This window comes from Gracilinanus agilis, chromosome 2, assembly GCF_016433145.1.
Source record: "Gracilinanus agilis isolate LMUSP501 chromosome 2, AgileGrace, whole genome shotgun sequence".
NCBI lineage: Eukaryota > Metazoa > Chordata > Mammalia > Didelphimorphia > Didelphidae > Gracilinanus > Gracilinanus agilis.
In genome coordinates, this window is record NC_058131.1 from 457,681,758 (window position 1) to 457,709,043 (window position 27,286).

Sequence of the window (27,286 nt, forward strand, 5' to 3'; positions counted from 1 at the left end):
GTTTATTTTTCTGGGGAAGAATATAGAAGAGGATTAATTAAGGGAGACAAATGTTACCTTCATTCCAATAAATGAGAATTAAAGCATTTATAAGAGAGAAGGGTTAGTAAGATCTTCTTTTTCAAGGATTCTGTGCCTTGGCTGAAAGCATAGCAATAAGCACTACTATGGAAGATTTATTGGTATCCTGTGAATGAAAGAAAAAACATTTACTAAGGACCTGCTAGGTACTTATTAATCTGTACTAGTATGTGCCAGACATTGTACTAAGCACTGGGAAGAAACAGTCCTTGTCCTTGAGGTTATCTAGTAGGGGGAGATAACACATGCATAGGAGTAGTTGTCAGGGAAGGGAATTTTGGTTTGAGAAGTCACAAGAGGAGTGAATAAGGGAATTGAGTGACATAACCTTTCCAGAGAGCAATGGTATTATTGATTTAATTATTATCTTCAGAGCAAGAGAGAAGGGAGAGGAAGTGAGAGAGGAATTTTATATACACAAAGGGTACATGAGGGCAGATGGCCCAAATGGACACCCGAGTGGTACATATGGATCCGAGTTGGCTAGAAGAGTTAGAGGTAGCATGTGTAGAGTAGCATGTGAAGCAGAGTGGTAGAGTAGCATGTGAAGGGGCTGGAATAGCTCATTGACTTTAACACAATGAGTCTGTCCCCAAAATAGTAATGTTCAGTATCTCTATTTTCTGCTGAGATTCTGAAACCCTCCCATGGCACACAGCAATAGTATTGTGGAATGAATAGTGTAATATTCTTTTTTTTTTGTTTTTTAAACCCTTGTACTTCGGTGTATTGTCTCATAGGTGGAAGATTGGTAAGGGTGGGCAATGGGGGTCAAGTGACTTGCCCAGGGTCACACAACTGGGAAGTGGCTGAGACCGGGTTTGAACCCAGGACCTCCTGTCTCTAGCCCTGACTCTCACTCCACTGAGCTACCCAGCTGCCCCCAGTGTAATACTCTTAGTACTAGTCTTCTGATAATCGCCAGTCTCCTGGCTTAGAAAACAGTGCCCCCAAATGAGAAAATATTTATGAGGCTAGCAGTTGCTTTAATTTTCTTTTTTTGATGAGAGACAGAGAATGCCTGTGAGTGATCTTATTTTCTTTTTCTCTGACTACTTCCCATCTCCTTAGGTGCCTCAAATCTCTTTTCAACCTACCTGGCCAAGTGTCAACATTACCTACGCAGTATTCCCAATTCCCTGCGGCTAGAACTTCTGGAAAATATTTTCTCTTTGCTCTTCATCACCTCTAGTGACCTTCACTCAGACCCTACCCTGCCTGAGGATTATGCTGATGATGATGACCTCGATGGAAAAAGTCCCCCAGATCTAGTATGGTCTCCCTCTGAAAATCCCCGGATTATCCCCCAGCCTGAGAGGAAGTCAGAAGGGGCTGCCCTTGAGGTGCTCAGAGGTCTTCCTCACCCTTTCCCAAGCTGTCTGATTGCTGAGGCAAGAGGCAGGAGCCCAGAACAAGGCTTTCTGGACCTGAAACACTTTACTAGCAGTAGCAATGGGTTTCTAGCTGATGAACTAGCAATGGAGGCTTTTCTCAAGCTTCTCCAAGAGCAATTGGAGGAAATTAGCACTTACAAGCCCTCTGAGAACCTGAAACTGGTAGAAAGCCAGTGCCTCTCAGGAAGCAGAGATAGCTTACAGAGTCGACTACACCAATTCTCCAAAATTCTCTCTGAGGCACAGTGGAGATATAAGGTGGTAATCAGCAACCAGAACACAGGTAAGAGAAGGGATTACTTGGAGGGTGAGAAGAAAGGGGGGAAAATGTAAGAAGGGGTCTCAGAATCCCATATCACTTTGGTGCAGATGATATTCAAAAGGCTCTATACCATGATAACCTATATTGTAAAACTTGGAGGACATTGCTCCACTTCTTAATCAGGCTTTCCCTACCTGCTATCCCAAGGGAGAGGGCCTGAATCCCTCCTTGTATGACCTATGATAGTTACCGTTTCAGAGGAGCAGCTCACAGCCTCCCAGAAATGCCATACCCTGGCCACACGCCACTCCAGTCTACGCTGGGCTCACCGGGCAAGAAGGAATAAGTCAGGTGAGCTCAGAAGCTCCTTCCCCAGTGTGCTGCTACTTGTGTCTGTAGTGAATCAACTATTTGTACCTGGCATCAGGCCAGATACTTTAAGAAATGAGGGAGAGGGACAGTATGTAGTCTCTACCATCAAGAAGCTTATGGTCTAGCTAGGGAGACAGGAAACAATTGGAAAGCAAGTATTAAATTAACTGGCGCAGTGTATAGGATACCAGGCCTGGAATCAGGAAGTCCTGAGTTCAAATCCAACTTCAGACACTAGTTATGCAACCTGGGCAAGTCATTTAACCTCTGCCTCAGTTCCCTCATCTATAAAATGGGGATAACAATAGCACCTGCCTCCCAGAGTTGTTGTGAGAATCAATAGAGATAACATATATAAAGCATTTTGCAGATCTTGGAATGTTATATAAATGTTTACTATTATGAGTGCAAGGGGTTAAAGTAATAATAATAACTTGTATTTATTTAACACATACATTTAAATTTAACTTAAATTAAATAGCTTTTATATGTAATTATAAGTACAAATGAATAAATTTTAAAATAAACAGTAATTTAATTTTATAATTTATATAATAATAAAACTAATATAAATGAAAATAAAAATTTACATAATAACTTGTATTTACATAACCTTTCCTCACAACAACTTTTAGTGATAAAGATTTCTGTTAGCAGAGATTAACATGATAGAGGAAGGCTTCTTGAAAGAGGTAGTTTCTGAACTAGCCCTTGAAAGCTGTATGGATAAATGAATGAGAAAGGAGAGACCATTGAGGTGAAGGGCATAAAATAATTTCTGAGAAATCTGGGTGGCTTAGAGATTAGACAAAGAGAGCATGGGACTGTGAAGCTGATGGGCTCCATGGGTTCTTCACAAGGAACCTAGATTACATCTGTTCTGGGCAAGAGGATGGCAGATAGGAATAAGCATGCCATGCTCTCCAGTGAGCAGAGGGGAGCTGAAGGGCAGTATCTAGGACGGGGACCAGCATTGACCAAGCCAGACAGCAGTCTCTCTCAAAGTCTTGTACCCGTAGGAAGAAGTAGGTCACCATGGAAAGTGATGCATAGACACTTGTCCTGCATAACCAGATGTGTTTGTGTCTCTGCTGGATGGAGTCTCGTTTTCTCTCATCCATCTGATATCAGCTATTCCCTGAGAGAAGAAGTGAGACTCCTGTTGAGGAGAGAGTCATTTGGATCAACTGGCTTTGAACAAGTTGTGTTGTAGCTCACCAGGGCCAGTGTTGCTCTTGGGTTCTGCTGTACATACACATTCCACTCAGACTACCCAAATCCTAGTGAATAAGGGGTCTTGACATTTTCTATGCTTCAAGGAATTGATGGTTGATTTATGTATCTTTTTTTCTAATGCCTTTAGATGGCCGGGACAGATCCTCCAACCTGTCGCTGGAAAGTACAAGTAGTGAACTAAGCACGAGCACCTCAGGTATTAACCAGACAAGTCCTGTTCCCCACTTTACCCTGGGAATGAATATTCCTTCACTAGGGCCCAGCAGCCTGGCTGGGGTGATTACTAACTCAGGAGCTAAGAGACAAAGCTGCCTGTGTACCAGGCAGCTGTGAGAAGGAAGGAAGGAAGATGATGGGCTCAACAAGAAACCTTTCAGAGGCTTCCCTACCAGGCCTACCTACCTTCAGCAGAGGTTTCTCAATACCTGTCACTAGGTAAAATCATCTGGTTGTAGAGATAGTCCTTCCTCCTGAGGAGAGGTCAGGTTCTGCCTCCAGGCTTCTCCATGGGGTACTATGATGAAAGGGATTTGAAGATTTTTCAATGCAAATGTTGTACTTCCCTGATCTTCCCTTTATCCTGTGTTCTATAGAGGGAAGTCTGAGTACTATGTCTGGGCGCAGTGAAGTGGAGGTCCAACTACCACCCCAACCACAAAACCCACTTATCCCCATGATGCTGTCTCAGCCTGAGTCACTTCTTGCATCTTGTATTCTCCGAGGGAACTTTGTGGAAGCGCATCAGGTGAGAGGGAGGAACTCTAAAATCCCCTAAGTGGCAATAGGTTGCATCTCTGGGCATTCCAGAAGGACTATTTCAGGCCAGTACTTAACAGGTGGCTGGTCTTTTGAAAGGTAGTATGCCATAGTTTAAGTTCCAATCTTCAACTTTGCAGTCTTCTTAAACCATTTCAAGGGGTGATCAGACTCCCCCCCACTCCCCACACCCCCCAAAATTTTGATTCAAATCACAAAAAAACTCATCTGCCAAAATACCAGTTTTGTCTTATTTTGGTTTTGAACCAAAGAGGACTGTAATTTTAAAGGGACCAGAATATTTATATAGGTATGTGATAGAGCACTAGAAAAATGAGAAGGCCTCAGTTCTTGTGACCTTTAAAAAGTCATTTAGTTTCCCCTCTTTACAGAGATGGCCCAACTCTTGCTCTGCCTACCTCACAGATCAATGTGAGGATCAGATGATACTATATATGGGAAAGCCAAAGCTTGACCAGAATATGTAAGGTATGCAACCACGTAGATCACGATACATAGGGAATACAGTAAACAACGAATATATTTCTAATACCATAGAGGTTTTTTATGATTTCAAATTATATATATATGAAGACTATATAGAAGAATATATACATATATATATTCATGACATACAAGACAACATGACATGATAGAAGATTCACAGGATTTGGGATTGAGGAAATGGATTTGAATTTGGGTTCTACTACTTATTACCACTACCACTTTGGTTTAGTCTTTATTTTTCTCAGTCTCAGGTTCCTCATTTTATAAAAAAATGAGGAATAGATTATATCAGGAGTCAGCAAGCTACTGCCCAGGGACAACACCATTTATTGTAAGAGAGCTAAGAATAGTTTTTACATTAAATTTTCATATTTCTTAAAATAAAACTTAATTTTTAAAAGTAAAAATTACTTAAATATAGTAAAATTTTATATAAAATGTAAAAAATCATTCAGCTGACTGTTGTCTGGAGAGTTTTCTGCCCCCTGACTAAATAAATCTCTAAGGTTCTTCTCAGCACTAGATCCTGTGATCCAACGGTTGACACAAATCCATTATCCTGCCCTGGTTAAAACACTATGAGAACTAACACATAAATGCAAGATAATACTATTATAATATCATTATTGTGTCAACCAGGGAGCACATCTGTTATCTGAACCTCTTTGAAAAAATCAAATTAAGGTCAAGAGATCAATTGCTGAGTATGGAGTCAGAGTAATAAATAAACATTTAGATTGTGCATTTAAGGTATGCAAAGCACTTTACATACATTAACTCATTTGCCCCTCTCAACAACCCTGGGAGATAGTTGTTAGTATGATCCCCATTTTATAAGTTAAGAAACTGAGGCTGAGAATGATTAAGTGACTTGCCGAGGATCACATAGTTAAATAAATTCTGAGGCTAATTTGAACTTCAGTCTGCCTGCCTCAAGGCCCAGAGCTCTCTCCTCTTTGCCACTTAGCTACTACTAAAGGAACTGGTTGATCTGAAGGTATGTTTTCAAGTTATGATAGTCTGGTTTGACAAGTAGATTGGAATATATTCCTGTCTTCTGATAAGGGCATCCTCCTCTCCCTAGGACAGTGCACAAGAAGCACCAATGGATTTTTTTCTTCTCAAATTCTCAGTTTTATAGACTCCATGCAAACCAATGTCCTATTTGTCTTTGTCATTGCAAAATCACCTGATGATCCTTCACAAGTTCCAGGATATAGCTTATCTTACATTCATTACATATTGTAATAGTGGCTTCTTGGTGACATCAAGAGACATGGCCTTATTTTTGTAAGAAAACTATTCTGAGATCAGAATACAGGGTGACTATTATGGGCTGTTATTAGCTTTACTTAATAAGTGCCATTTGCTGGCCTTGTCCACAGTATCTGCTGCATTTCCCTTGGGATCTTTATCCCTTCATCTGATTTCTTTGCCTTTGTCTACCCCAAGTTACACAGAGTATCTTGGAATCTTCCACTTTGGAAATTTGGGAAGGTTGGTGTTGCTGCCACCACTAGATCACTCCTCACTTCTAACTCCTACCTTCTACATAGTCAAGCTCTTCTTAGTAATATTCTGCATTATCCCTCAGTTCCAATCCTAGTTAGGATAGGCAAGGCCATGGTATCTAGCAAGGCAGCATGTAACAATGGAAGAGAATATTGACCAGCAATCACAAGTCCAGGATTCTAGTCCCAGGGCTGCCTCTTAATTACTTCCTTCAATTCAGGCAACAGCCTGGTTGTTCAAGGCTATAAATTATTGTCAACTAACCATCTAATAGTAGTACCACTGAAAAATCCCAGATGACAGGAGCCATCCTTACTGTCCTTCATCCACTTGTCTTTAAATCCCTTCTCTAGTAATAATAACCAGTCCTAATCCATGTAGCCTCCCACCCCCCACTTTAAGTCTCATTTTTCTTCCACCTATACCTTTCCTCTTAAAGATTTTTCAACCACTCTTCCTGCCTCTTGTATGCTGATCGTATGTAGATAATAGTTCCCATTTATGTAGCACTTTTATAGCTTGCAAAACATTTTTCTTATGAAAAGCCATCCAAAGGAGTGAGTGCAAATGTTTTTATCCCCATTTTGCATAAAGAAACTGAAGCCCATTTAAGTTAAATGACTTGCCCACAGTCACAAAATTAGTGTTAAACAGGTAGTGAGTATCAGAACCGAGACTCAAGCCTGTTTCTTCTGAGTCCTCCAAAATTCCAAGCTGCCTTGACACCCTCTGACCTGCTCTCAGATCCAGGGCTGCCTCATGGCCCTGATCTGTCAGAACCTTGTCATGCATGATATTTACAAGGTAAACATTCTATAAATTTATAAATTCCCTGGGCCCTGCCATAGAAATAATCTATCCCTTATCCCCTTGTGGCAGGTGGTGTTTATGTTTGACCTGAAGTCCTCTCCCAGCTGTGGTGAGCTCATGTTTATGGAGCGCTACCAAGAAGTGATCCAAGAATTGGCCCAAGTAGAGAACAAGATTGAAAACACGATCTCAGAGGGGGGCAGTACCACTGTCCGACGGACTGGCAGTGGTCGCTCGACTCTGCAGGCCATTGGCAATGCTGCTGCAGCAGGTGAGGACATGCTTTTTTTCTGACTAGAGGAGATAGACAGTTGTATGATATCAATGGTGAGAGGAAAGAATCTCTGCAAGAGTTCTTGATCTTATATCATGGACCACTTTAGCAAATTATGGAATCCAGATCTGTTCTACCTCCCTTACAATATGTTCCAGATACCTGTCATTTTAAACACTCCCTTAAGCTTACCTACTGTGTCTAGACTTAAGAGATAATCTTGGCGGCAGCTAGATGAATCAGTGGATTGAGAGCCAGGCCTAGAGATGAGAGTCCTGGGTTCAAATGTGGCCTTAGACATTTCCTAGAAAGGTGACTCTTGGCAAGTCACTTAAACCCCCATTGCTTAGCCCTTACCTCTCTTCTGCCTTGGAGCTAATTCCCATTATTGATTCTGAGACAAGATGAAGGTTTTAAAAAATAAAAAAAGAGAAAATCTTTCATGCTGCCTCAATTTTGTTGGCATAAGCCCTAGTGTTTTTGTATATGCCTGATAATTTTGCTTCCTTCTCAGAATAGTTGTTCAGGCTTTGTAAAGAAAGTTATTTTGTTTCACTATTAGAGAAGAGAGTATTTTCTAGTGCTGATGCTAAACACTGGGTCAGCTTTCTACTCCAACCTTGGCTTCAGTGTTAAAGGACCTTTTAATTTCTTCTTGAAAGTTTGTCCTTTGTGTCTCCCCTCACTCCACCCCTAATCTCTTCACACATTTTTTTTTAAACCCTTACCTTCCTTCTTGGAGTCAATACTGTGTATTGGCTAAGGGTAGGCAATCGGGATCAAGTGACTTGTCCAGGGTCACGCAGCTAGGCAGTGTCTGAGGCCAGATTTGAATCTAGGACCTCCCATTTCTAGACTTGGCTCTCAATCCACTGAGCCACCCAGCTTCCCCCTTCAAACATTTTTTTAACCTTGTCACAACTACCAGTGTTCAGTATAGTAAAAGTACCATGAAGGTAAGAGCATCCTTATTTGACCTGACAAGGAAGGTTACCTTCTCCTTTCATCAACCAACCCCTGTACACAGAACACTGTACAGACATCCCTCCCACCTTCTCCAGCAGATTGCCTACAATATTATCCCCACTTCTTCAAGTATCTTCAATCTCTCCCTCTCTAAGTACTCTTTCCCTATTGCCCATAAAAATGGCCTGGAACTGTAAAGTTACGTCCCTTCTATTCCGTGTATTGTATATATACCTATTTATTAGTATTCTCTCTCCCCTGTTAGTATAATATTTTCAAGGGTAGGGACTGTTTTGGTTTCTTTTTTGCTTTTTTTTTGTATTCCCCAGAACTTAGCACAATTCCTGGCATATAGTAAACTCCTGTGTTCATTGGTTGATTGAATAATTTCTTTTTTGATTTCATCTGGAAAGACAGTTCTTCTTGACCTCTTTTAAGGTTTTCTTGTGGCTTCCCTTAATTATAATCATACATACTATCTTAATTTCTCTTGACACTGATGGATGAGATAGATCTGTGGTGAGAATTAATGTGTTTATCTACTAACCTACAAAGAATTTGCCATTATTTTGATGTATCTTTATTTGTTGATAATAATAACAACAGTTGCAAGTGGAATCATCACATCTCTCCCACTCATATATATGACCACCACCCTAGTTCAGGCCCTCATTAACTCTCACCTAGACCAGTGGTGTCAAACTCAGATAGTAATGGGGCCACTAACTATGCATAAGAACCACATATTAACATTTTTTCATGAACATGAAAAAGTTCATAAAAAGTACTATACAATATAGCCATTGTCCCAAAATAGCATATGAATTTGCTTAATCATCTAACAACATATTTTCTGTTTTTGTGTGTGATTGAGATTTTTGTTTATTTATTTATTTTGTGTTTTGAGCCAAATTCTCCCTCCCCATCTCTCCCCTTCTCCCTGCTGAGACAGCAAGCAATCTGATATAGATTATACATGTGCAATAATGTAAAACATTTTTCTATATTAATCATTTTGTGGAAGAAACTTGAACAAAAAACAAGGAAAAAAGAAAGTGAAATATAGTATGCTTTTGTCTGATGTCCAACTGCATCACTTCTTTCTCTGGAGGCAGATGACACTTTTCGTCATGAGTCCTTGGGGATTGTCTTGGATCACTGTATTCCTAAGGATAGCTGAATCTTTCACAATTATTCCTCATATAAATATTGCCATTCCTCTGTAGAGTATCGTCCTGGCTATACTCACTTCACCTTTACATATTAAATTAGAAAGCCATATATTAACATTATCTATGTCCTATTATACTTTAGCATATGCTTTATTTTGTTAAATATTTCCCAGTTACATTTTAATTATGTTGGGCTGCATAGAGTTTGACACTTCTGACCTGAACTATTACAATTGTCTTCTAATTGGTTTATCTTCTTCAAGTCTGTCCCCTCTACACAGCTGCCAAAGCAATATTCCTAATACACAGGTCTGACCAAGTCACTCCCTTCCTGATAAAGTATTTCCTTCTTTCCCTTGGGATAAAATGCAAACTCCCTTGAATTCACAACCTCTCTGGCCTGCCTTACCAGACTTATTCCCAAGTTCTCTCCTTCACACACTTTGTGTTCCACCAAACTCCTACTTGCTGTTCCTCCCATGCAACATTTCAACAATTGTTTCCCTGCCTTTGCATGGCTGGTTTTATTATGGTAAGAGAACATCCTTATGCCTGGAATGCTCTCTCTTCTCACCTCTACCTTTTAGAAAGCTCAATTCCTTTCCAGGTTCAGCTCAAGCACAGCCTCTTACATGAGTCCTTTTCTCATCACCCCCTTCCCAATTCTTATTACCTTTCTCCTCAAAAAAAACCTCTATGTTTTACTTATTACCTATATATTCTTAAATCTGTACATATTGTTTGTCCCCAGTGGAATGTAAGCTACCTAAAGACAAGGACTTGGGAACAGCTCAGTGGGTTGAAAGCCAGGCCCCGAAACAGGAGGTCCTGGGTTCAAATCTGGCATCAGACACTTCCTAGCTGTGTGACCCTGGGCAAGTCACTTAACCCCCATTGCCTAGCCCTTGCTACTCTTCTACCTTGGAACAATACACAGCATAAATTCTAAGATGGAAAGTAAGGGTTTTTTAAAAATTAAAATTAAAAAAGTAAAGACAAAAACTATCCATTTTTTGTCTATGTATTCCTAGCATGGCCTCACCTATAGTAGGTACCTACTAAATGCTTTTTGATTGGTTAATAATGATCATTTCAACTTCCTATTTTTATTGTACTGCTCCTTTTCCAGGTATGGTATTTTACTCTATCTCTGATGTGACTGACAAACTGCTTAGCATCTCTGTAGACCCCATCCCAATCCTCCAGGAGGACTTCTGGATAAGCAGCAAGCATATGGAACCCACTGCTCCCTTGAAGGACATTCTGGAAGACCTCAGCCCCCCAGCTATGGCTGCATTTGACCTAGCCTGCACCCAATGCCAACTATGGAAAACTTGCAAGCAACTTCTGGAAACAGCTGAACGACGTCTGCATAGCAGCCTCGAGAGTCGAGGTAAGTATGCTTTGTACTTTGTCCCTTTAGCTTCTAGCAAGATGGATTTCCTCTCCTTTATTCCATGGGGAGAAAAATGGGATTCTCTGAAAGTAAGAGGGGCAGGGAGGTGGCACAGTGGATAGAGTGCCAGGCCTGGAGTTGGGAGGACCTTGGTTCAAATTTGACCTCAGACACTTCCTAGCTATGCATCCCTGGGCAAGTCACTTAACCCCAGGATTGCCTAGCCCTTACCATTCACTAGAACAGGGGTCGGCAACATATGGCTCTTTAGCCATATCTGGCTCCACCTCCCGACCAGCCAGTCAGGACAGAGCCCCAGAATGTGCCCCAGGGTGCCCTTCATCCCCCGCCCCATATTCCAGCACCTTTTGCCTCCATCCTCCTCCCTCCACAGGCGTTTATGGCTCTGAAGGCCAAAAAGGTTGCCGACCGTTGCTCTAGAAGATAAGGGTTTTTTGCTTTGTTTGGATTTTTTTTTTTTTTATAAAAATTTAAAAAAAAATTTTTTTAAGAAAAGAAAGTGAAAGGGAGAAAGAGTTGTCACTCAGTCCTTTTCTTATTTCTTCTTTATTTCTTGTCCAAACTAAATGTAGAGTCAAGCATGCCTCATTGAAAATGTTTGAATAAACAAATTTATTTATGGAATGCTAAACAAGTAAAGTTCTTACTCACCTTTGTAGAAGCCTCTCTAATTTCAGGAAGGTTTAATGAAAGAAGTGATTTTTTTTTTCAGGGTAAAAGATAGGAGTTAAACACTGCCTTAAGTTTTATTAGGTTTCTGTAACTAAATGGTCTTGATCTTGAAGGTTGGAAGAAAAGAAAACTAAGAGGGAAAGGTTCTCCAAGGTGAACTAATGAAAGATTAGCTTGAGGTTAGAGGAAAACTAAGCTAAGCCCTAACCCAACCAGTTTCATCTTATTATGCTCCAGATGTTAGAAGAACCCTGTGAAAAAGTAGTGAAAAAATAAATCATTCCCTCTCAGAGGAACAGAGTGAGGGGAATAGAATTGAGTTGTGAAGTAGACAGCTGCTCCTTAAAAGCAAAACTGTCCCTTCTCATCCATCAAATCATTTCTGACCTTTTGATTAAAATGTCATTTGATTTTTCATTTCGTTTTGTTGAGAAGTGTTTATTTCATTACTCTTACTGCCATATTAAATAAATACTTCCCTTCCCACCAGCTCTCAGTCATCAGAATTTTATTTTGTAAAGGGTGAAGAAAAATTGAGTGAGCTCTGTCCTGGCTTCTGAAGTTTTAGCAATGATAACCTTGTATTGGGCAGTCATTTATTGAGCATCTCTTATGTCCCTAACCATGTATGGTGGTGGGAGTACCAAATAGATGAGACATGTCACCATAAGGATTTACTCTCCAACTGAGGAGATAAGAAATGTCCAAAGATAGGTTTCAGCCCAATAAACCCCTCAGGGTTACTGCCAGTGGGAGAACACCGCAGTAGCCAATGACCACAATTCAAAGGAATTCAAAGGAGTTTCTAGGTCTACTGCAGTCTGACATGCCAGGCTATAGCTACAAAGCCAAGATTCCTGTCACTGCAGGATACATGGTAAGGTTGTTACATTGACCAACAGTTCACATCCCATAGTGAAGAAAGAAGAAAAAATATTTAGTGTCCTATCTCCTGGAGGAAAGAAAACCACAAAGATAGAGCACTGAAATTTTAATTTCTAGAAGCACTAAATTCTAGAATTTAAATTCTAGAAGAATTTCTAACCTCACCATATTCCTTCACTGTTATTTGTTCCCAGGTCGAAAACTTGACTATGTTCTTCTGAATTCTGATGGCATTAGAGGCTTTCCAGTTGTTATTCAGCAAATTGGCAAACTTCTCAACTACCCTTTTGTGCCAACAGGGCAAGCTAAATCTGGTAAGTTATTTTCCCACCTTTCTTTTCCTTGACTTACGCATTAGGAGTCTGCCATTAGGTTCTCTCTTCAACCTTGATCTCATTTGCTTTCCATAGACAGTACAGAAGAGAAAGCAAGCAGTCACCCTCGGTACAGTGTTACAGAGCTCCTTCAGATGTGCCTCCCAAGCCTGACAGAGGACTGTGCGTCGAACCAAGCCATGATTTGCCAACAGCGAGAGCAGATTCTTCAGACACTTATGCAGGCACTGCAGCTGCCAGGTCAGCCACGTTTTTCTCAACCTCCTAAAGATTGCAAATGGAAAAGAAGAAACAAGGGCTCAAGTAGGGGAAAAAAACAAAGCTGGGAATTAGAGAAGAAGGATAATACCAGCATTTGAGAGAGACCTTGGTGACCATCTAAAGTTTTTTAGATTCTAAACCAAACTGTACCTACCCACCCAGCCTTCACTTTACAAACAATGGGATGTGGGATGAAAAAGCATGATTCAAAAAGATCTTGACAGGTGCATGTGGCTAAATCTAATATGGTGAAATTTAATTGGGATGAATGTAGTTTTGCACTTGGGTTAAAAAAACATCAGGTTTATTTCATAAATATAAGATAAGACCAGATACAGTCCTTTTGGAAAAAACCTGGAGGTTTTAGTGAATTACAAGTTCACTAGGAGACATCAATTTATAATAGGTCATCCAAGAAAGATCATGTAGATTTAGGATTCATTTCAAGAGGCACAGGGTCCAAAGCTCAGAATATAATAATCATCCTTCTGTCTTCTGCTCTGGTTGGACCACATCATAAGTGTAGGTTCAATTCTTCATGCCACATTTCAGAAAATATACTGATAATGTGGCAGATCTCTAGAGAAAGACTACTCAGAGGATAAAGAGCCTCAAGATTGTGCCATATCCGAGGATGAGTGGAAGAACCTGGGAATATTTAGCTTGAAAAAGACTTAGGAAAAATGTGGTAGCCATTGTCAGGTATGTGAAAGACTTACATAGAAGAAAGAAGGAAGAAAACAAGTAATTATTGAGCATCCTCCATGTGCCAAGCACTTTCTAAATTTTATCTCCTTTGATCCTCACAACAGCCTTATAAGATAGATGTATTATTATCATCCCCATTTTATAGGTGAAGAAACTGAGCCAGAGGTTTAAGTGACTTCTCCAAAGTTCCACAAAGGCCAGATTTGAACTTGTCCTCCTGATTCTGGCTCAGAGCCCTATCCACTGCACTATCAGCTACTTTTTCCTACTTAGACTCAAAGAATAGGACTGGGAGCAGCATGTGGAAGATCCAGAGAGGCAACTTTAGACTTCATGTCAGGAAAAACTGTATCTATCCAAAAGTGCATTGGGTGGCAGCAGGTTCATTGAAAGTTTTCAAACTAAACAACTGCTTGTCAGATGTGTTTTTATTCAATTAGGGGTTGGATCCTTTGGCTTCTGAGGTTCTGGAATTACTGCTTCCATTTCTATGCAAGGCTCTGACCTGGGTCCTCATCACCCTTTACACTCTTTACTTTGGTGGTCTCGTCTATTCACAAAGGTTCAGTTATCTTCATTACTTGATTGACTCCCAAATTCTTATTTCCAAATATTATGTTTTTTTATCTCCAACCAATATCACCCACTGCCTTCTAGACTTAATGACGTGAATCAAACAAAGCTCATCACCCACTCCTTCTCCAAACATCCCTCTTTCTGTTGAGGGCACCATCATTCTTTTGTTCACTCAGGTGTATATACTAGATTCTTCCCTCTTTCTCTCACTCCACAATGTCTCCTTTTTCCCATCCACATGGTTATTACTCTCCTGGTTTAGGCCTATATCATCTCTTGCCTGTAATATTGTAATAGTTTCCTAATTGGTCTCTGACTCAAAACTCTCCTTTCTCTAATCCATCCTTCACTAGCCAAAATAATTTTCTGAGGGCACAAATCTCACCATGTCATATCCCTACTCAAAAATTTTCTGAAATTCCCTGTTATCTCTGGGATAAAACACAAGGTCCATTGCCCAGCATTTTAAGCTATTCACAATCTGGCTTCAGTCCATCTACACAGAATTATTGCACTTTCACATATTCTATATTCTACCCCTTGTGTTCCAATCTTTCAAGGCTGCATTTAGCTGTGACCCCTTCTTTGAAATCTTTATTGATATGTGTACAAAGTATTAACAGAGTATAAGCTTGTTGGAGGCGAGGACTAGAGAGGTTACTAAATAATTGTTTAATTGAATTGAATTATGATCAGCAGAGTAGAATAGAGAACTCGGGAGTATAACCCAAGGAATATAAAAGATTAGTGTTTGATAAACTTAGATTCAAACTCAGGGGAATAGAATCTTCAGTAAAAACTGGATGGTCTTATGGATGGTTTGGATCCACTTCATACTAATATTGGTGATCCAGATGTTTTTAACTATCATAAAAGAATTGAGAGAAAAATAAATATTTGTTTCAATTGTGGAGTAGGGGGTCATTTTTATTAATCAAATAGAATCATTGGAGACAGAATTGATGAGTTTGGTCATTAATTGAGGAATTGAATTATACAAATTATACTTGGTTCCATCAGACTTCCCCAGGTAATATATATCATGTGTACATGTTTTCCCATTTGTAAGGTGAGTGATAAAGGTCTTCAAGGTAATATGTCATTATCACCTCCACTTACACAGCCTTGTTCCCAAATAGTAGTCACTAAATCTCAACACCCTTCACCTGAGCATTTCTGTGCCATGAATTAAAGCAGTGATGGGCAAACTACAGCCCACTGGCCAGATGGGGTGGGGGGGGCTGAAATGTTCTATCCGACTGCAGGACATTATTCCTAATCTGATGAATACAATGAGCAGGATACAATACAATAAAACTTTGAAAGAGTTGCCTTAGAAACAGACTGACAAATGAGCATTTCCTTTCCTTTGGCCCCCTCTTTAAAAAGTTTGCCCATCACTGGATTAAGGCATTCTCATGCAGCATGATCTTGGATCTGTGAAGATGGGATTAACTCTCCCCTCCCCCACTTTTAAATTTAGTCACCAGAAGCTTATATGCCCTGCTTAATTCCTGAGTAGAAGAGGTCTGCGACCCACAAGCTATACTGAGTGACAACTTAGAAATGACTGACTGCCCCCTGGGCAGTTCTAAGCAAAGTTATAGATGGCAATTGGTCCCCATAAAGTGGAGGAAGGGTCAGAAAAGAGGTTTAGGACTGTCTGACATGATCCCTTCAAACACAAGCTTTTTCTCAGTTCAAGTCAGGAATAAAATCTTGGGTCCCTCACACTAAGAAAAGGTTGACATATTGAGAATTTTTTATTTATCTGTTGAGCAAATAGCTTAGTCTGCAAACAGAAGCCAGATTTAGAGCCTAAGAATCCTAATCCATGAGTTGTAATGGAAATTTATCTAAAAGTACAACAGTCCTTTACTGCTTTCTTTTTTTTCTCTGCAGAACCTAAAGGCAACCCACTATCTTCCTTGGTGGCACAGAAATCTCAGAAACTGCCTGAAACAGGAGCCCACCCTGTGCAGAACCAGACAAATCGTCTCATGAAGAACTTAAGCAGCCAGATCCCAGTAGACAGAAAGCAAACTGACTATGTAGATGCCTTCTTCAACTATTCAAATACCATGGCTTCTGTGCTCCTTCGAAGCCTGAGTTCTGAGCCTGGTAAGTAACAGATTTAGGGAGGTGCTTTGCTTTTGAGAATAAGTATTATTCTGTAAAGGGAAGGACCCTGATAGGTTGGAAGGGTTCTGAGATAACCCAAGCCAGGTGCCCTAAATATGAACTCAGAGACTTTCGGTAAAGATGTGTGATTGAGATCCCAGAATAAAGAGTGTTTGGCAAAAGTGCTAGTTATCTAGGAAGTAGGGCTTGCGTTCCCAAACAGAAAAGTGGTTTGTCTTTCTCTCTTTTACAAATGGTTCAGTGCGAGAAGTATCATCTCTTCCCTATAGATTCCAGTTCCTTCTGTGATGATGATAGATCGTGTCTAGACCACTGAAGAAGTATGTCTGAATGGAACTCTATAGAGTTCTGGTAGGGATCAGACAAAATGAAGTCAGAAGGAATGCCGCCAATGCCATTGGCCTAGAAAGAACAAAGAGATGAATTTAAGGGTGCTCCCAGTACATCCTTTGGCTTCCTTCCATGTATATTCCTCAATGCCTCCAAGAAGCCTATGTCTTCCTGCTGAGACAGACAATAGCCCTTAATCCATTTCTCCTTTTCCCTCCTCCCATTACAGATCACATAGTGAAGGTGAAAGTGGGGAACCCTTTCGTCATTCTGCAACAGAGCCCTTCCCAACTGATATCTCACCTCCTCCTTGAAAGGCAGATTCCCCCTGACAGGTGGGTACTTTGATCTGTTTCTTTATACATATCCTTCAATTTCTTTTCCATCAGGAAAACTCTTGATGGATTGAAATTGGAATCAGACAGGGAATTAGACCTGAGATCTCTTTACTAAACTAACTCAGCTTCTACTTGCGTCAATACTTTAATCTTCATGATTTCTCAGTTTCTCCCTCCCCTTGTACCAAAATATGAGTTTTCTTCTTCTTTCTACAGGCTAGCATCCATTCTGGCCCAAGAGGAGCTCAGCCTGAGTGTGCCACAAATTATCATCAGCTGCTGCTGCCAGCCCCTTACTCTTTGCCTTCCTCGACAGAGCCAACAGATTTGGTCCCTTCTGACCCATTTGGGTGTATTGGCACAGCTGCATACCTCCCGTTACCTGACTGACATTCCACTTCCTAGTCTTACTCCATCAGAACCAAAAGAGAAATCTATATTGGATCCCTCTTCTCCCTCATCGGGTGATTCACCACTCCCTGCCCTCACACCTTCTGCCTTAGCTTTCCTCAAATCCCACTCAAAACTACTGACAGCTCTGGCCTGCCTTGGGGTTACCCTGGGGTCACAAGTCCCCAAGCCCAGTCTGTCATGGAAGGAACTGTGTGGACGGAGAGAGGCACCTCTGGCTCCAGAACAGGTAGCCCGAGAATGTGAGAACCTCCTGGAGCAGGTCCCTATGTTGGAAAACTTCCTCATGACTGCCTGGGAGCCTCTCCGGGGTACCTGTGAGGAGGAACAGAGTTTGGCAGGGGGCTTGTGTGGCCAGACTTGTGTCTCTACTGTTCTCCTGGGCTTACACTCTCCTGTTGCCGTGGATGTGCTGACAAAGGCCTTTGAGGAAGCGTTAGTAACCAGAAATTGGGCCCGGGCCCTTCAGCTCATGGACTTGTATGGACAAGACATGGAGGAACTGAGCAACATAAAGGATGTTGTTCTGAGCTGTGCCACTGTGAATGGTAAGGAGGATCAGTACTTTGCTGTTTTCAAAGGAAACAGGGCTCTGTGAGAGACAGAAAGATTGAGTTGAAAGGAAGGAAATTCACTTCTTAGGAAAATGGAGAAGTTACAGCTCATAGATTCTATCCCCACTTCAGGAGAAGTTGATTCCTGTGGTTTGTCACATGTGTGAAGTTGGACTGGGAAGCAAGTGTTTGCATGTAGTTTGCTAGTGTTAATGGTGATGGCAAAGAGCAGAGTTAGAGCAGATTGATCTGAGGTATCCCAGTTATAGTGATCCTCTTTGGGATGTCATTAAGGTGGAGATGGCAGAGAATGTTCCTAGTACTCCTATTGATCAGATATCCCTAAAACAGTCCTCTATGTAAAAAATGGAAGACCTTTGAGAGTTTACCACTTGCATTATGCAAGTCCTATGCTTGGGGTCCATATTTTCCTCATTTAATGTTAGAAAAGTGTGTGTTCTTGAAAGATGGTTGGAGGAAGGGGATAGAGAAGAAAGTTGTCATTGTTATAAGTGATAGAGCAAAATTTAGAGCCACCAGCTTATGTATAACCTGGCTGCTATTTCATGAAATAGAGTTAAAATTCCTTCAGCAGTTGGCTTCTTGTTTTCTTCTCAGATAAGGATGGCTGGCAGTACTTGTTTTCTGTAAAGGATGCAATTCTCAGAAGCCAAATGGCCCTTAGATTTGTGGAGAGGTGGCCTCTAGAGCCTTGCCTAGAACTTTTGTCCTTCTGCATTTCGGAACCAGCTGTCCCAGAAGGATTAATATCAGAGTTACGTGCAAGGCTGAAGGAGCTCCAAGTTTACCAGAAGGTAAAACACCGTCAACCAAAAAGTAAAAAGACTATTTATGCTGTCTTTGTTTCAAATATTTACATGAGGATAATAAGGACATGGAACAGGGGGGATCTTACCTTTGCTATCTATTCAGCTTATCATGCCTTGAGCTTGCTTTATTTTTATAAAGATCATTTGTTACTATAATTTCATAAGTGTGCATTAGGCAAGAATACAGAACATCTAGGTTCCACATATGTTATATGCAGAGATTAGATACTTGTTAAATTGTTTTAGCCAAAGCTACAGCTAAATTTCAAGGCCCAGTTTGAAAGGATAATAACATTTTTAAGAACATGTGGCTCTTGGATTTATAATAAATTCAAGATTGAGAAGCATCTGGAAGCTAATTTTTAAAGAATGCATATATGTAACATGTAAAAAAGTTTAATATGGCATTTTATCCCATCTGTGGTATTACAGAACTCTTTGGGAAACTTTCATAGGAATGAAAATGGAGTCCAGAATTCTGCCAGGAAAACTCAGGATGTCAGCTCACAAAGGCTTTTCTCCCTCTTCCCCAGCTTTTTGCCAGCAAGGACCTAAATTAAACTCTGAAATGAAAGGACTTGTAAAAAGTTAATAATCTCAGATGGAACCATGGCCTCTAGGAGTTCTAAAACTCAGTAAATGGCACCCTCTTTTTTCTTTTCCCTTCTCCCTGTATCCAAGCTCATGCCTTTTCTTTCCTTTTCCAGAATAGGGAGCCTGAACTCTCTGCCTTCTCAAATCTTTCAAATCTTTTAGTTTTTAACCTCTTTGCTGTCTGATTCCTCCTTTTTATTGGACAGTATATTTCTGGATCTATAAATAGGTCATTTCTAGAAAAGTCAAGGGACTTTTGAAACAGAAACCTGCCACGTGGGTTCGTGGTTTGTTTGTTTTCTTTTCTTCCCTTTAGATTCTGGATTTGCAGTCCACTCCAATGTGGTCTGGCTGGCAGACACTGAAGAAGTGTTGTTCTGAGAATCCATCAGTAGTCATGGACCTGATTCTGGAAGCAAAGGTGTGGTTTTCCCAAACTGTCCCCTCCCTCAACCCCATCTCAGAAAGCTTTCCCTTCTTAGTATGTTCAGGTGGTATCCATCTCCAGCTTCCTTAGCCTGGGAGACTCTTACATGAATGCAAAGACTCCCCTGATCATTTGCCTGAATCCATTAACCAACTTAAAAAAAAAAAAAAAGGCGATACTTAGGATCCAGGACCCACTAACCTATTAATTTCACTTCCTTATTTGACTTTTCGTTATTTTGGCCTTGAAAGAGAGGTGAAATGAGAACCAGAGAAGTTCTGGAATAGTAAAACCAAAGAAGAATAAATAAGATTGTTGATAAGAATGTAATGCCAATAAGAATCACTAGCCTGTGAATTTTAGAGGTTGCAAAATGCATGAACTCATTTAGTCCTCATAACAGCGTTGTGGAGAGGTTCTGTGATCTTTATTTTGCCAATGGAAAAAAATAGAAGCAGACCCTAAATGGCTTGCCTGAGCTCACACAGTGGGTATGAGACCTTGATGGTGAACCTATGGCACATATGCCAAAGATGGCACACAAAGACCTCTCTGTGTGTGCGTGTGCTGACCCTGGCAGAATTAGGTACTAGAAAGGCAGAGGGACTCCAATGGAGCTGTTCCCTTCCCCCTCTCCACCATGTTTCCCTGCCCCTCTGCATTTACTCCCTCCCCTGAGAGGAACGCTCAGGCCATTCACCTCCCATTTTCCCTCCCCTGTCTGTGGTAAGGTGGCAAGGATGGGACATGGCATGTGGTCTCTAAAAGGTTTACCATCACTGGTATAAGAGGTGGATTTAGACCCTAATCTAGCATTTTTCTCCCATTCCACCCTGCCTCAAAAATAATGGCCTATAGCCAGGTGATTTCTTTTCCAGGCAGGCAATAGCCAGAGGCTACTCTCAGGTTGCACTAGGTCAGTGATTCCCAAAGTGGGTGCCACCGCCCCCTGGTGGGTGCTGCAGTGATCCAGGGAGCGGTGATGGCCACAGGTGAATAACTGTAAGGGGGAGGTGATCATATGTGACAGGGGGCGCTAAGTAATATTTTTTCTGGAAAGGGGGCAGTAGGCCAAAAACGTTTGGGAACTGCACTAGATGTTCTTTGTTGTTCAATCCTTTCATTCACATCCAAATTGGTCACACCATTTGAAGTTTTCTGGGCAAAGATACTAGAGTAGTTTGCCATTTTCTTCAGTTCATTTTATAGATGAGGAAACTGAGGCCCTATTGGGTTAAATGATTTTCCCAGGGTCACACAACCAGTAAGTGTCTGAGGGATTTGAACTCAGAAATATGAGTCTTTCTGACTCCAGGACCTACTCTGTTCCTTAACTGCCCTTTAGGTATTCTAGCTCTAAGAATAAAGAGGTGAATAAATAGAACAAATAAAGAACTCCCTCTTTGCTCTCATCTTTGGGATGCTGGGGTGGGGGGACAGGAGGGAACCAGTGGACTAACTGATGACAAACTGTGCACTGAGTGCCTCTTTTCTTGTGATTAGAGAGAGTATTGGGGAAAGTATCAGGAAGTTTGCTTTCTGTTCTTGGCTTTATGGCTGGGACCAAGGCTCAGGTTTTGTGGGCCACTGGTTCTGCTTCTATGAGGTAGTACTTCCTGTGCTACAAGAGTCGTGAGGATAAAGTGAGATTGGAAAAGAATGGGATAGTATTTCAGTGATACTCATCCAACTCCTTACAATATCTTTCTTTTTAATAATTTATTTTATGCCTTTGGAGTTTTTTTCTTTTTTCGATTCTCTGTCTCCCTATCTTACTCAGACTAGAAGTGCAGTGGCCACTCATGAGCCTGATTCTAATGTTGTTTGGTACAGAAGCTTTAACCTGCTCTTCTCCTTCCCCCCAACCTGAGCTGGATTGCCCCTCCTTAAGCAGGCTAATGGCCCCTTCTTCTAAGAAGTTTATCATTTTGGTACCAGAATTAGTGCAGATACCCAATTGCCTTTATCCTGACTGCAGCTCAAAACTTTTGAGCTCCAGCAATCCACCAGCCTTTGGTACAATAAGACAAGTGTCACTATCCTGGGCTCATCCATCTCCAGTCCTAATTTCTGCAGCTTTAATCTTATAGTAACTATCCCAATGCTATCCACCAAGTCTTCTTAGAGCTGTCCAGAACCAAGCCAAATGTGTGCTGGGGAAACCAGACAAGAATTAGATTAGTGATAAGACTTTATTGGATTAGAAGCATGTGTTTTATTTCTTCTTTCTCCACTAGGAATATGAGCTGTGTGAGGAATGGGGCTGCCTCTATCCTATTCCAAGAGAACACTTAATCAGCTTGAACCAAAAACATCTCCTCTTCCTTCTAGAGAGCGGAGATCATGAAAAAGCCCTCCAGGTAAATCCATTTCCATTTAGTTGGAAAAGAGAGTGAGCCAAATCTGATGTCTGGTTTCACATTAAACTCCACTAAGGCACACTTTACAGATGATTGGGCCAAAGAGACTCGGGATCAAGTATCATTTTGGTACCAGGTACTCTGAACATATTGGCTGAAAAAGCATCAACAAATCAGTTCCCTCCCAGTGCCCCTGACAACTCTTAGATGATCATAAGTTATAGATGAGCTATTGATCTGCCTCAGTGAAGGGAATTTATATACTAGGAGTCCTTAGTTCCCCCATATCCTCACTGATGGGGGAGTGGGGGTCATAAGTCCAAACCAAAAAAGCGGGTAGAAATAGAAGCAGTGCATCAGCAATCCCAGATCTCCACATAATAATCAAAGAGCATGTCACATAGACATATTGAAAGGACATTGCTCAGACTAACCTTCTTTGTAAGGTACAGTTGCCCAAATAGATTCAAGTTTCTACTAAATACAAGACCTGTTGGTAGATTTGACCTAGATAGTTGGCCCCAGGGTTCATCTTCCTTTTCTATCCATCTTCCTTATAGCTGCTTCAGAGAATCTCTGACCCTTCTATGCGTCTTGATGTCACAGAGTGTTCCCTTGACCAGCATCCCAGTCTGGCCACTTCTCACTTCTTAGCCAACTACCTCACCACTCATTTCTACAGGGAACTGACAGCTGCTCGACACTTTGAGATCCAGGCTCTATACATGGGGTCCAAGGTAAGAAGAATATTGTATTAAGTTTATGTATATAAGAAAAACCACAGCCCTGTGAAGGAAGCAGACCCAGCAGGACCAGTCCTATCTACAGTTCAGAAATAGTCTTTGTAATAGTCTGTCATTTAAGGCATCATGCCCTCTCCTTCCAGGTACCTGCTGTGGGCTTGTCCTTTCTCACCTGACACACACATATTCTTTGTAAACCTTCCCTTTACTGCTTGTGGTCCTTACTGGACCACCCCATCCAGACCTATCTACCTTAGATGAGACCTCACTATACCTCTGGCCATTGGGGATTCCCAGTGTCCTACTTCCTCACCACCTTCAGTAAAAAAAACTACTTAATTCCCTTGAAATCAAGATTCCTATGATTTCCAGAGCCTCAACTAATTAGTCATAAACTAATCTATTACCATTGAGAAATATGGGGTTCACCTAGGTCTGTGATGGTGAACCTATGACATGAGTGCCAAAGATGGCAACCACTCTTCTTCCTTCTACCCCCTCTCCAGAGTTCCTTACTAGAAAGAAAGAGGGACTTGGGCAGAGCTCTTCCCCTCCCCCTCTTCACCATGCCTGTTGACATTTTTTCACATCCCCTGCCTCTCTACCCAGTAGTCCAATGGGAGCACACAGTGGCTAAGGTGGGCAGCTCACAGGTGGCAGAGCTGGAGGGGATCAGAGTGCTCAGGCCACTCCCTTCCCCCTCTCTATACTTGCTAAAGACATCCCTCACCTCACCAACCCCTCCATCCAGAAGCCAATAGAAGTGCTTCCTCCCTTCCCTGTGTAGGGTAAAGGATGATGCGGGGTGCACCTGGCACTTTGTGGATGAGCAGGGCACAGTACATTGTCTCTAAAAGGTTTGCCATCACTGATCTAGATGGTATATGCAAATTAAATAGGAGTCTTCTGGAGGCTTTGTACTCATCTTTGTGGGTTTGCTTAGAGAAATGAAAGAAAAGGAATTTCAGACCACCTAGGAGGTAATATGGTGAGGGGTTAATTTTAAGTCAGTTGAGTTCTCAGCTTCTACTGTTTTGTGCTGGGCCTGTTGGTCAGCACTAGATTCAGTCAGTCATGACTGAGTGTTTCTGATATTTAACATAATCCATCTTTTCCTATCCTTTTTTTTTAACCTTTTGGCTTTAATGATAAACTGTATGGGGAAAGTAGCAAGTAGGTTAGTATTTATTTTCTCAGCCTAGTATTGTGAAAGAGTAATACCTAGGAGTGGGAGGTGTTGATGTTGATCACATGGGTGGAGCCAGTGCAAATATTTTGAGCCCTGACACTATGAAAATACTTATTTGATTTTTTTTTAAATTTATATTGGGGAGATTGAGTCACACCTAATTGTGAAGATGTTTGAGACTTTGGCAAGCAGTTTCTGTGATGCAAATGAAGATAGCACAATGCACTAAAAACCAATAAATAACAGTTTCCCTGAATACTGAAAGCCATAATTATGAAATACATGATAGTTCAAACAAAAATAGACCTTCAAGTATTACACATCAGATTAATGTCCCCTTAGGAAAAGGCCTAAAAACTGTTTTGTTTCCATCTGAAAAGCTACAACTTTCTGTATGACCTTATGTGTCCGAATGCCTTGGTTTTTTCATGGCTAAAATGATGCCAATGCCTATTCCATATATCACTAGAATTTTAAAGATTGAACAGTTTTCAAACAAACCACATTTGGAGCCCTGTGAGAAAAATCTTGAGAATTCCTTTAGACCATTCCATTAATATATGACTCAACTATAATATTTTGGCCCAGATTTGTGATTTCATTGGTAGAAGAAACTTCTGTTGAGTGAACTCATATTCATGTAGATGGGCACCTGCTCTGCATGATGGACTTTTAAGATATTTACCTGGAACACTAAGGATTAATTAACTTCCATAGTCATACACTCTGTATGTGTCAAGATACAAAATTTGAGCCCAGGTCTTCCTGAGTCCAAGACTGGCTCTCCTCTATTTCACAGTGTGTCTGTGTAGCTTTAGGTACAATAATGGCTCACCTTTCAGTAGTCCTAAAAATATTTTCTGCTTAATTTTTTTTTAATTTTTTAAACATTTATTAATATTCATTTTTAACATGGTTACATGATTCATGCTCCTACTTTCCCCTTCACCACCACCCCCCCCCCCCCCGCTCTCCCCCAACCCATGGCCGATGCACATTTCCACTGGTTTTAACGTGTCATTGATCAAGACCTATTTCCAAATTGTTGATAGTTGCTTTGGTGTGGTAGTTTCAAGTCTACATCCCCAATCATGTCCACCTCATCCCATGCGTTCAAGCAGTTGCTTTTCTTATATGTTTCCTCTCCTGCAGTTCTTCCTCTGAATTTGGGTAGTGTTCTTTACCATAAATCCCTCAGAACTATCCTGTGTCATTGCATTGCTGCTGGTACAGAAGTCCATTACATTCGATTTTACCATAGTGTATCAGTCTCTGTGTACAATGTTCTTTTGGGTCTGCTCCTTTCACTCTTCATCAGTTCCTGGAGGTCTTTCAAGTTCACCTAGAACTCCTCCAGTTTATTATTCCTTTGAGCACAATAGTATTCCATCACCAGCATATACCACAGTTTGTTCAGCCATTCCCCAATTGAAGGACATACCCTCCTTTTCCAGTTCTTTGCCACCACAAAAAGCGCAGCTATAAATATTTTCGTACAAGTCTGTTTATCTATGATCTCTTTGGGGTACAAACCCAACAATGGATCAAAGGGCAGGCATTTTTTTATAGCCCTTTGAGCATAGTTCCATATTGCCATCCAGAATGGTTGGATCAGTTCACAACTCTACCAGCAATGCATTAATGTCCCAATTTTGCCGCATCCCCTCCAGGATTCATTACTCTCCCCTTCTTTCATTTTAGTCAATCTGCTAGGTGTGAGGTGATACCTCAGAGTTGTTTTAATTTGCATTTCTCTAATTATTAGAGATTTAGAACACTTTCTCATGTGCTTATTGATACTTTTGATTTCTTTACCTGAGAATTTCCTATTCATGTCTCTTGCCCATTTATCATTTGGGGAATGCCTTGATTTTTTTGTACCATTGATTTAACTCCTTGTATATTTGAGTAATTAGACCCCTGTCAGAGTTTTTTGTTATAAAGATTTTTTTCCCAATTTGTTGTTTCCCTTCTGATTTTGACTACATTGTTTTTTGTTTGTACAAAAGCTTTTTAGCTTAATATAATCAAAACCATTTAATTTATATTTTGTAATTTTCTCTAACTCTTGCTTGGTTTTAAAATCTTTCCTTTCCCAGAGATCTGACAGGTATACTATTTTGTGTTCACTTAACTTATTTATAGTTTCTTTATATTCAAGTCATTCACCCATTCTGAATTTATCTTGGTGTAGGGTGTGAGATGTTGATCTAAACCTAATCTCTCCCATATTGTTTTCCAAATTTCCCAGCAGTTTTTGTCAGATAGTGGATTCATGTCCCAAAAGTTAGGCTCTTTGGGTTTATCATACACTGCCTTGCTGATGTCATTTACCCCAAGTCTATTCCACTGATCTTCCCTTCTATCTCAGCCAGTACCATATTGTTTTGATGACTGCTGCTTTATAGTATAGTTTAATATCTGGCACTGCTAGGCCCCCTTCCTTCACGTTTTTTTTTCATTATTTCCCTTGATATTCTTGATCTTTTCTTATTCCAAATGAAATTTGTTAAAGTTTTTCCTAATTCAGTAAAGAAGTTTTTTGGTAGCTTGATAGGTATGGCACTAAATAGGTAAATTAATTTGGGTAGAATGGTCATTTTTATTATGTTAGCTCATCCTACCCATGAGCAATCAATGGCTTTCCAATTGTTGAGATCCAGTTTTATTTGTTTGGAAAGTGTTTTGTAGTTGTTTTCATATAATTGCTGTGTTTGTTTTGATTCCCAAGTATTTTATATTGTCTAGGGTGATTTTAAATGGTGTTTCTCGTTCTACCACTTGCTGCTCTAATGTGTTAGAAATGTATAGAAATGCAGATGATTTATGTGCATTTATTTTGTATCCTGCAACTTTGCTAAAGTTGTTGATTATTTCTACCAGCTTCTTAGTTGATTCTCTAGGATTTTTTAAGTAGACCATCATATTATCTGCAAAGAGTGATAGCTTAGTCTCCTCATTGCCTATTTTGATACCTTCAATTTCTTTTTCTTCTCTAATTGCTACTGCTAGTGTTTCTAGTACTATGTCAAATAATAGAGGTGATAATGGGCATCCTTGTTTCACTCCTGATCTTATTGGGAAGGCTTCTAATTTATCCCCATTGCAGATGATGCTTGTTCATGGTTTTAGGTATATACTGTTTATTATTTTTAGGAAAGGTCCTTCTATT

At 40.6% G+C, this 27,286-nt stretch overlaps 1 protein-coding gene across 1 annotated transcript in view; it reads left to right on the top strand.

Moving 5' to 3' along the window:
- The window catches only part of ZFYVE26 (zinc finger FYVE-type containing 26), an 87,230-nt gene that overhangs the window by 23,263 nt on the left and 36,681 nt on the right, over positions 1 to 27,286 (top strand). Inside the window, exons 10-24 of the mRNA XM_044664817.1 lie at positions 1,153 to 1,758; positions 1,996 to 2,088; positions 3,473 to 3,541; positions 3,939 to 4,090; positions 7,000 to 7,201; positions 10,472 to 10,735; positions 12,511 to 12,630; positions 12,727 to 12,891; positions 16,099 to 16,317; positions 16,898 to 17,003; positions 17,223 to 17,965; positions 18,590 to 18,786; positions 19,712 to 19,816; positions 22,060 to 22,182; positions 22,743 to 22,919. Of these exons, the coding sequence (XP_044520752.1) occupies positions 1,153 to 1,758; positions 1,996 to 2,088; positions 3,473 to 3,541; positions 3,939 to 4,090; positions 7,000 to 7,201; positions 10,472 to 10,735; positions 12,511 to 12,630; positions 12,727 to 12,891; positions 16,099 to 16,317; positions 16,898 to 17,003; positions 17,223 to 17,965; positions 18,590 to 18,786; positions 19,712 to 19,816; positions 22,060 to 22,182; positions 22,743 to 22,919 (3,341 nt within the window). The remainder of the gene's footprint in view (positions 1 to 1,152; positions 1,759 to 1,995; positions 2,089 to 3,472; positions 3,542 to 3,938; positions 4,091 to 6,999; positions 7,202 to 10,471; positions 10,736 to 12,510; positions 12,631 to 12,726; positions 12,892 to 16,098; positions 16,318 to 16,897; positions 17,004 to 17,222; positions 17,966 to 18,589; positions 18,787 to 19,711; positions 19,817 to 22,059; positions 22,183 to 22,742; positions 22,920 to 27,286) is intronic.